General features: G+C 35.7%; 1 protein-coding gene across 1 annotated transcript; it reads left to right on the top strand.

Moving 5' to 3' along the window:
* Positions 1 to 8,782: 8,782 nt before the first annotated feature.
* On the top strand, positions 8,783 to 10,253 carry LOC147277878 (small ribosomal subunit protein eS28). Its single transcript, XM_086254622.1, has 2 exons — positions 8,783 to 8,928; positions 9,822 to 10,253. Exon 2 carries the CDS (start codon positions 9,823 to 9,825, stop codon positions 10,018 to 10,020), a length of 198 nt encoding a protein of 65 aa, XP_086110748.1. The 5' UTR covers positions 8,783 to 8,928; position 9,822; the 3' UTR covers positions 10,021 to 10,253.
* Positions 10,254 to 11,456: the final 1,203 nt, after the last annotated feature.

Here is an 11,456-nt window from a genome sequence, read left to right on the forward strand (position 1 = left end):
AGTTACCCTAATATTATCCAAACAATTTCAGTTAAAAAAATATCACAAAATCACACAAGGACAAGTGAGAATGTAGGCATGCAAGAGGAGTGTTGCTGTCAGAGTTTCAGATTTTCAGGTCTGACTTGGGTATTCCACGAAAACTACATTCAAGGTCGGAATATGGTGATTTTTGTCTTCAAATGACCATTAGGATGTGAACTTGTGACTCACAAAAAATCAGCTTATGACTCCTTACCAAATGATACAGTTTTCTAAAAGTATACAGTAAGGTCAAAGACTACCAAAATCAAACAAAAGTAAACAGTAAGGTCAGAACCTTTAATATTCTTGCCAATGCCAAACATTCAAACATACTCAAATGCATTACCACAAGAGTTTCACAGGGTTCACAAATAAGTTCAAGTCTTCTTACCTCGCTGTAAGCCTTGGTTTTGAAAGATAGTCAGTAGCGCTTTCCACGTACACTTATAATGGATAAAAAACTAGATGATTTCTCACATCTACAAACACAAATGACTTAATGTTAGAAACAATAAACAAGAGAAATACTTCAAAATAAATACAAACTAAATTTAAAAATTAAATGAACTATGATATTAGTCATATTAGTCCATTACCAATCAAGAGTTTCAGTATCCTTAGGAATTATCCAAACTTAGTGAATAGCATTCAGTCACATATACAAAGGAAACTAGAACAGTTCTAGCTAACCAATTAGAATTCCATTTCCTTCCATACCTAAAGATCCAAGTTCAGTAAATAACCCATATTATAACCAATTTTTATATCTCAAATAAAAACGGAACTACAATCAGCAACAAAACAACTCATTTTCAAAAAGAAAACAAAAATAGTACATTATTTGTAAGCAACAATGATGTACAAATAACTATGTTGAAAGTATAAAAAGATATGCTCTTTCTCTTATAAGGATGTCCTACCCACCCTTTAAGAAATGTATATCCTACCCACCCCAATAAAAAGAAGAAAGAAAGAAACTTTTCTCAAATTATCCACTGGTTCAGAAGTCCAAGTTAAAAAACTGGTCTGATCTTACTGCAGTATACACAAATCTCATGGGAAAGACTCGTCATTTGATCACATCAATGCCAAATTGATTTTTTATACCGATAAGCATTACATGATTACAACCATCTATCATAAAGTAACTTCGTAAAATTTGTCAACATGATTTCTCTATGGGGTCTCTTAAATTCTTCATGTGTCCCAGGCTTGCATGCTTCTTTATATTTTCTAATAACTTCTACTGTTTATAAAGAAAAAATTAAGGTCAACAAATTTCTAATCCAAGTAGCAACAAATGACAAATTTAAACCTGAATACAGTGGACAAGAGCAGAATTCTCATCACTTGGATTAAGGCCTTCGACAGTAGAAATAGTTCTTGCCCATTTCAAGCTTAGTAACTTTATTTGTCAAATGTTGGGATGGGAATAAATTAAGGTTGGCAAATAGGGTTTGAACCCTTAAAAAAAACATCTTCAATATGCAGAATCATTGACTTAGCTTCATTACTTTTAAGGTTTCTTGCAAAAACAATTTACTAGCAATGAATAGAAGTAGAAAAGGAAAACCAAAACGAAGATAACTATGACTATAACCTAAGGTAAGAGATATGAAAAACCTGCTGTGTAGCACTCTATGTAGGCCCTTAAGAGCACCCTAATAACCACTGGCCGAGCTACCCTTGCACCCAGCCTAAATTTTCTGCTCCGAATCCAGCTCAAGTTGTCGACGGTGAACTCATATCTCCAATCGTGGCATACCCATCTCTCAGAGTGACATTCACATCCCCAGTGAGCAAGGGTCGCTTCCCAGTTCTCTCCTTCAAGACGGTGACACAAATTAAGAAAGGGATCCGACGGTGAGACAGAGCGATTGGCGAGAGAGAGCGAACGGAGAGAGAAAGAGAGATAGTGGTTGGATCTGGATGAGGGACTGAGGGTTAGGTTTAGTGTCCCCACGCGACGGTGACTCGGTGGCGAGAAGGAGAAGATGCGACGAGAGAGAGAGAGAGGCGAGAAAGAGAGAGGCGAGATCGATGGGTGGCTTATCTTTCAGATCTCTCACATGGTCGGGCTTGTGAGGTCGCTTGGAGGTCAGGTGGGTGCGCTTGGAGCAGATGATGGCTTATCTCTCAGATCTCTTCTGGTTTTGGCAATGTTTGTTGCTGGGTGTATGACTTAGGGGTGGGAACGATGAACATTGAGAGGGAAACATATCGGAGGGCAACAAGAGTACACAACAAAACTTTTTTAATGAAGTTACTGTAGACCGGTTTTTCCATTTTGTTTCGCTTACACAATGGTCACAACTTAAAACCATTGTGTAGGCCAAACCAAAAAATCTACCCCTCTCAAAACCATTGGATTTCATTCATAAATACAACAGTTTTTTTAAAACCGTTATCTGTAAAAACTACACAACAGTTTTAAAACAACCGTTGTGTAGATAGTGTCGTCTATTTATATTATTGTAGTAGTGTATAACAGTTTAAAAACTACACATACACACACAAAGTCCATAGTCAGGAATGTAGGATAAATCTCCCTACTTAGAATCCAATGCTCTTCAAGTATTCTCTTCCACAAGCCTTCCACGTTTGCACACAGTTCTATCTTGGCAAATTCGTCGTAATTAGACAATACGACAACCTCAACCTCTTAACAACTCGGCAACTGGGTAACTGGGTAATCCTATAGAAACAAAATTGAAAAAAGAAAACAAATTCTAAGTTAGGGATGATTAACAATAAGGAAAGACGATATGACCTTTCCTTTAGTCACATGTCGCTCGTTTCTAGTCCTAAATGGACTAAACTCTTCTCTTAGAGTTTACTTAAAGGTTCACAAGTTTAAACTTTTATAGACCAATTGACTATTTGCTTAAGCTCAAAGCAAATCCTCAAAATAATTCAGATTAATCTAACTTAATCTCTATAATTGAAACTTGTTAATCCTAGCATGCTAATTACTCTTAAATAAACAAATAAATGTCCAAGAATAAGGCTAGGCATGCTTAATTAATAAATAAATCATACTTTCTTAATCTAAGCATGCATCCTAAAATTAAAACCTATAAATAAATAAATAAATTAGCAGAAATAATAAAATACTTATCCGATTGTAGACCTCCAAAGCTAGACTCCACTCCTAGGGACTCCTCCTTGCACTCCCAAAACTTTAAACTATGGGATGTTTATTCCCTTTTGGTATGTCTCTTCTTAGAGAGACTTCTAAATAACCAAGGAGTGAGTAACTCTAACTTCACTTGGTGGTGCAAGTGAAAATGAGGGATAAAGGTCTCTATTTATAGGCACTAGAAGGTTGGAAGAAGTTGTAAATCTCTAATATGGAACAAATTGCACTAAAAATGCTCAAAAGAAGGCTGAAATTCAAACTGGGTCAAGAAAACTCAACTAAATACCCATTTACACTCACAGAAAACCCACAAGAGGACACACGGGTCGTCCTTGACCTGGTGTGAACAATGGCCGGCTAAAAGGAATGGACGGCCAAGATCTCCTTCCCTTTAATGAGCCTAGTTAAAACACGGGATGAGATTCAATGTGGCATAGCTCACAGCAGCTTGCGTGAGCTCACTGCCCTGCGCCCAGTCAGCGCTGCATTAGTGCGAGCAGACCAATTGCGTCGCGTGTCAGTCCAATCAACAAAAAAATTTAATTATTTTGTTTTCCTATTTTTCTATTTTCTCTAAACTTTGTAAAATTACCAAAAATAGCTCGGGACTCCAAATAATTCCCTGAAAAATCCTACGAACTTGTAATAATTAATCCTAAATTCCTATAATCTCAAAACAATAAATTGATCTCCAAAAAAATTACGAAAAATTTAATTCCAATGTATTTAATTCTCAAAAATAAATTCCAACTTGATAATTACCAAAATCACACTCAAGGGTATTAGAGCTCAACTTTAAACCTCTAATGGTACAAGTTAGTTACTTAAAAGACAAAAGAAACCTCTTTTCTTAAGTTTATAAGTACAAAAATAATTCGAGAACAAGTGTCAACACACGATAGGATTGCAAAAATCCAAGGTATTACATTACCCTTGTGTAAGTTTAGGTAGTATTTCTCCACAATTCTTTTTCTGGGTGGTAAATTTGCACATGTCCCATAGTTTGGGTGGCATTAGTGCAAAAAATCCTATATATATGTATATTAATCTGTTTGTTAGTTGACAAGAGACTAGAAGAAAAAGAGAGGGAGTTTAGTTGATATGTTGATGTCGGCTAGTGTTTAAAGACAGAAGTGGCTGGGCTTTTTTTGTTGGTGGACGTGGCTAGGCTCTTTCTTAATCTTAGTATATATGGTAAATTGGTTGATCTAATTTTTTATTTGGCTTAGAGAGTCCAACCAAACTTGCAAACTTGAATAAGAATAAAGAAGTTGGTCGGGCTACTTTTTCAAATTGTCAAGCTACAATGAGTCATCCCGGCCTAGATTAATAAGTTTAGATTAGAAATGTTGGTCAGAGTCCAACCGAAATGTGAGACAAGAAAGAAGGTCAAATAGCATAAATGGTCGGTCGAGTACATGGAGAAAGCGGCCAAAAATTCTGATCGACCTCGCCAATTTTAGTCCGATAAGATTTATTCCGATCGACTTGGTAAAAAATTCTTCCGATCAAATTTATTTCAATCAATGTCTTGGATATCAAATAAATTTTGATTGACAATTAAAAAGAAACAAGTGGTCGGATAAAAATAATTCTGATCGACTTTGTTTTATTCCGATCATTTTTTTAGAAATATTGGCCGGCCTCTTGGGGTGTGTTCCAATTGACTTTGTAATTTCGATCGGATTGGTTAAAATTATTTCGGATCAACTTTGGCTTAAATGAATTTCAATCAGAATTGTCATTGAAATAGAGTGTATCGGCCCAATTAAATGAAATTTTTTAGGCCGTGGTACTAGTTACAAGCAAAGGAACTAATTATGGCGTAATATTGAGGCTTGGTTATATCTTTAAATTATGAAACTAGCCCGATCGATGATAAAAATGGGCTGGACCATTTTATTATTATTAAATTATGATCATTATTGTGCAGAAAAATAGAAGTGATTCCGGCCTAGTTTTGAGGTCGGGTCATTTCCTTTTATTTTTTAATTAAGCTTTGGGCCTTAATATTTGAGCCCGATTCTTATCAATCAAAGCTTAAAGCTCCCCAATAAGTCTAGTTGAGCCCAAAAGTCTCTTGATTGAAATTCTCCAGCCAATAATAGCTCAACCCAGGTAACAGAAGGTTTTCAATACGCCACCAAGTCCCACTCAAGCTAGGATTCCGCCAAAAATCCATATCAAAACTTAAGTTGAAGTCTTTACTTGGAGGGAAATTCATAATTTAAATACAAGATCAATCCAAATCCAACCAAGGAAAGAATTCAGAAAGTCTTGGAGACTAAGTATCCCGAGTGAATCAAGAAGCCAATGCATAAAAGTCAAGAGTCCAAGTATAAAAAGTAGGGGTAACCGAACCAAAAGCCCACCACAACCAACCTTCGAACTGGTAGCCATCAGAATGCCATTTTTCATACCGATACAGATCCAATGAGTGTCGGTTTTCCGACAGTTGGTTATACCAACTACTTTCGTCGGTATCGGTTCTAAGTTCTCTTACCAACTTGGTGGTGAGCTGCGACGGAGTTTGGGGATGGCATTTGGTGGTGCTGCGCGCGAGCTACTGGTTGGAGTGAGCTTGGTCTTGATGCGGCGTAGGTGTGATCTCGGGATGGCGCCTTGCAGAGTGAAAGAGCGAGAGAGAGAAAGAAAGAAAGAGAGAGAGAGAGAGAGAGAGAGAGAGAGAGAGAGAGATGCAGCACTGAAGAAGAGACTGAAAACTGAACAGATGCAGACTTACAGTGGCCAAAAAAAAAGAAGACAAAGAGTTAAAGACTTACAGACGAAGAGTTGCAAACTTTCAGCCGCAACCACCTCCGCGCACCTAGCTGCTGAGCTCACACGCTTATCAACCCCACCACAGCTTCTCCGACAACTAGCTCACCACCATGTTGGTCGGTATCAGTACATTGACGGTTTGAGATTTCCAAACCACCATTCCCACCGACAAGGATCCGTTCGGTAGAGAAACACTGTTGTCTGTTGGAAATCCCGCCACTTCGATTTTTTTCGGTCGGATTCAATTTGTTGGATAATTTTCCCACCCCTAATAAAAGGGATTCCAATAAGTCATCAATGCTCAAGATCACATGAGTAACAAGGAAGAATATATCAACCATTAATCTGGTCGAATCATAAATTCAAGAGAGTTCAAATCACATCCGAACTAGGAATCTGAAGGGAATTCTTGGTCAAGTAATGACCAATTGCCTAGTCAACATCTATAAATAGATGCATTCGAGAGAGAAGAAGAACACACATTAAGCATTCAACACACATGCTTTCAAGTCTCAAGAAATAATCATAGTTCTTTTGCTTTCAATTTTTCTTTGGTGCTTTCGTTCGAAGTGCTTTTAGGTTTTCAATAGCTCTTAGTTTCAAGTTCACTAGGTTTGTAGCATTGCCATCATCATTCCAAAGGCTTGTGGTATCGATTTGGTTTTTATTCTTTGTTTTTCATGCGACTTTAATTGTTCTTGTTTCAAGTTTAATGCAATTTTATTGGAGTTTCAATTGTTCTGATTTTAGTCATATAGTTTATAAATCGTTGCAATTCAATGATACACTAGCCTTTTTCTTCATTAAATTGTCAAATTCGTTCCTCTTTTGATCATGAACTTAGCATATTGATACGATTTTGGTTATGTACTTTACATACCGTCAACAATTTAATGGCTGGTTTTATAAATTAATGGACAAAAATACTGACTTATCATTGAATTGTAAATTTTGTAAATTACATGTCTAAAATTGAAACAATTGAAACTCCAAGAACCAAAGTGAAACTTGATCCAACTTCAGCTAGTTTGGTTGGCGATTCAAAATTTAAAACAATTTTATGTAATTTTATTTTTTATTTTATTTATAAAAACAAAAATAAAAAGGGTATGTCTTTTTTAAAACACCCAGATCTAGACCCAGTATACGACCCAGCCCAGTTGCAAAAAACCGATAACAAGCCGGTCCTGGTACTCCTGGCAGCACCAAATCTAGGCCCTAGCCTCACTTGGCGAACCTTTGCGACTACGACGACACGGACTGGGGTGCGATCATCGCTTGGTACCTCTGCTTGTTCTGATTGGGTTGGGGGGCTGGGAATCGAGTTTGGGGTCCAAGGGGGGTAGTGGAGAGATCGTCTCTTATTCTCTGCTGGCAGCGTAAGGATCTCATCTCAGCCATCCTTTAAGCTGTGGAAGGCTTTAATCGTGGCCATCTTATTGATTTTGATATTGGCTATGGTGGGCAATGGGCTTCTTTTATGCAAGAGGTTGCCTTGAGAAATGGAGGTGCGTCATCTCTTAAGATCACTGCATTTGTATCTCCCTCCATGCATGATAAATTCAAGCTGGGGTTCACTCAAGAAAACCTAAAACAATTTGCTGCTGAGCTCAACTTCGCATTTGAACTCGAAATTGTGAGCCTTGTGTCATTGAACTCCGGTTCTTGGTCATTGCCCCATCACGTCTCGGAGAATGTGGCAGTTGCTGTCAATCTCCCAGTTGGTTGAGGAAGGCAGTGAGAGAAACAGTTGGGCCTAAATGAAATATGTTGCTAGTTGGGTTGGGTCGGTTAACAGTTAGGTAACCGACAGTAACAATTTAAATTATACAAAATATTATATTAATTACTATTGTTTGATAATGATAATTATTATTAATATAGGATAATAACTATTTAAATTGTAAAAATACTTTATTAATTACTATTGTTTGACAGTAGCAATTATTGTTACTGTAGAACAGTAATTATTTAAATTGTAAAAATATTCTATTAATGACTACTATTTGACAGTAACAATTATTGTTACTGTGTCAATTTGCTTAGTTTCAAAAAAACAAAAACAAATCCATGAAAAAAAATATAACGTTGATTTATTTTTATAAAATGTGAATTTTATTCGTACAAAGTAAACTTATTTATTATTACAACTTTTTATGTAAATTTTTTTTTTGTACAATAGACTTTTTAATAATTTACTTAAGAGGAAATTACAGCTTTGGTCTACTTATTTTATACCTAGTTCAATTTTGGTCCACGATCTTTTTTAAGTTCTGTTTTGGTCCACTAATTGTTTCATTTGTTCAATAAAGGTCCAGATTTGTGACTTTAAATCTTTTGGGTTGTGTTTTCTTCAATTATAATTGAAGTATAAGTTATATTTCATCATTTCTTAGTCATAAAAACAAATTTGGAGTATTATAATCTAAGAGAATTGAGATTTGGTGAAATTTGAAAAATTGGCAGTTTTGGGTACCCTACTTTAGGGTCAATTATCTTGAGTTTTAGAACTCCAATTTGAATGATCTTTATATGGTTGGAAAGAAGAAATGCATAGCTTTAAAACAAGTATATATTTGCTGAATTTGGGTGAGATTTGATAGGGTAAAAAGCAGGCCAAATTTGAGAAAACAAATCTGGACCTTTATTGAACAAGTGAAACAATTAATGGACCAAAACAGAACTTGAAAAAAATTGTGGACCAAAATTGAACTAGGTATAAAATAACTGGACTAAATCTGTAATTTCCTCTTTACTTAAATAAAAATACAGTATTTTAAAATAATACAAAACAATCCTAAGCTACGGGTGTTTTGTAATTTCCCTATTAAATTGCAAAAACCCTACTTCTCTCCGTTCTTTCTTCCGCGCCGATACCTCTTCACTTTCTCTCTGAGTCTCTGTCGTTGATCCCTTCTCTCTCTGTATCTCTCTCTACGTCGCCGGCGGCCAGCATCGCAGTCCCCACCTTCGGAGTATTGGAGGTACCTAACGCAATTCCCGTTTTGCATTTTTGTTTTTTTGGAAGATAGACATGATTGTAAGCTTATGAATTGTCAAATTGAATTTATGTCAATGGTGCTTCTTCAGGATCAATTTAATTTTGTGAATTTTTAATTTCTTCGATGTGGGTATCCATTGTATATCGAATTGTTCAATATTCTGTTTGTGATTGTTAGGCTTCAGCTTTAATTTTTGTTATTTTTTTTTTGGGAAACAGAGTCTAGTGTAATTGTAGGATTACATATAATTATCTTATAATTTGTTGGTTTTTCATCAGTTAAAATGGAGATTGATTGGCAAAGTTGTTACTTTTTTTCTGTTTATGTTGTTTTCAAAGGATTTTGAGACTCTTATCAAAAGGAGGATTTTGAGACTAGTAAATAGTTTGCATATTATGGCTAGGAAAAAAAAATGCCTGGCTAGCTTGATGTTAGCAAATGTTAGGTATTCTTGGCTTAGATTAACTAATGTACCATGTGGTTCAAGTTCTACCCCATTCTTAGGTGCTGCTACACAATTCTAATGGATTCTGATTTTTTTTTTTTCTAGTATTTTATTTTTGCCAAATAGAACGAATATATGATACCCTGTTGAGTTTTTGCTTTTCTCGTCTTTCCTAACTGTAATATTTGATAGATTGGTCTATCCACTTGATTTCTTAAGTCCTTCGTGCATGATTTGCATTACTGCATTCCTTTTTACCCACACTCTTGGCAAGATTTGCATTGAAACATAGTGCTCCTACAATTCAAGCATGCACAGCTGTACTAGAAGATGTATATTGTTTCTTCTTTTAGAAGCAAAGAAAATGGTTGTTGGCTTTGAACTAAATCAAAGATTCATTTTCCTAATTTTAATTTTTTTGGGTGTGAAGAATGGAATCCGCAGTGAAGCATGCTATTGTGGTGAAAGTTATGGGTCGTACTGGATCTAGAGGGCAGGTGACTCAAGTTAGAGTCAAGTTTTTGGATGACCAGAATCGTTTCATCATGAGGAATGTCAAGGGACCTGTGAGGGAGGGGGATGTCCTTACCTTACTTGAGTCTGAAAGAGAAGCAAGAAGGCTGCGTTGATGGGTCTTCTCTGTTGGCATTCCTACCTCTCAGTTTTGGTTACTTGCATATGACTGTTATTTGTGAAACTAGCATCACAGACTCAAACAGGATAGGTGCTTCTTTTTAGTTTGGATCCTATGACTTCATATGGTTGAATCCTTTGGTTGACTTGATTTTTGTTTCATTTATGTTACGTTTGTGTGACACTTCTGAGTCCATTTATAGATTGCAATCCGTCATTACCTTGTACATCTTGCTCTTCTCCTTTTAAAATTCTTCTACCATGTTTATTTCCCTGCGTTCTACTCTTGCATTTGTGTTTTGGAAAAGTAAGCTGCTGATGGCATGATATATTGCTGCTGCAAGTGTTCTGTTAATGCTATGACGCACTGGTATATAATCATATTAAGCTTAGCATACTGAATTCTAATTGAGCCTAGTAAATTGGTGATTGGAGCACAGTCACTCTAGGTGAAAAGAAGTTTTAATGGTGATTTTTATGAATACACTTTTTATTTTATTTTTTTATGATGAAGTTTTTAGTGTCATAGCATTAACCCTAAAATATTATTGGACCAATAACTGAAGATGATTTTAATGAATTCACTTTTTTTTTTTGGTACATTAGAAGCAAGAAGTAAAATTTTGTTTTTTTTGGTAAAAATTTTTAATACCAAACCAAACACTTTTCGTTCAAATTCTGCAAAATTTATTGAAATTTTTGAAATTTTGGCAAAACTTTCGGCTGGAAGCGGACACCATATTGAGAGAGGGGAGGAAGAGGCGAGCCGGCCTTGTCGCCAACTGTCATCGAAGGGCGGCAGATCGAATAGAGTCAGAGGGTGATTGGGGAGGGAGGATAGAGAAGAGAAAGAAGAGATTTGGGAAAGAGAAGAGATCTGGGAGAGAGAAGAGATCGGGGAGGGAGAGGAGGAAGAGATGCAACTGGGACTAGGAGAGCGAAATGACTGGGAAGAAGAGAGAGTCACGGGAGGAAAAGGAAGGAAAGAAAAAAAAAAAGGTTTAGGGTTGATTGGGGTTTGGGGGCCTTTGGGCAATTGGAAAGAAAAAAAGGGTTTGGTGTTTGGTTTGGCTCTTTTGGGATTTTATTTAGTTGTTTTTAAACCCTAAACCCTAATACATTTTTATATAAAAAATAATTAAAAATATCCTAAAGGGCCTAAATCCTAATATCTTATACCATATTCTAAAAAGTATAAACTATAGATTATAGAGTATATAGGGTTTAGTCTATATATTATATAGTATAAAGAGTATTAGGGTATATAAAGTGTATAGGATTTAGTATTAGGGTTTAGTGCATAGATAATAAAGTATAAATAATATACTAATTTTATTTATTTATTATACTAATTTAATTTTGTTTTTTCAATATTTTTTATCAATGTAGTAGATAATATGTTAAATAAACATTTGGTAAAGTTTTATTCAAA

The sequence above is a fragment of the Dryas octopetala genome, chromosome 8 (assembly GCF_963921425.1).
Source record: "Dryas octopetala chromosome 8, drDryOcto1.1, whole genome shotgun sequence".
Taxonomy (NCBI): Eukaryota; Viridiplantae; Streptophyta; class Magnoliopsida; order Rosales; family Rosaceae; genus Dryas; species Dryas octopetala.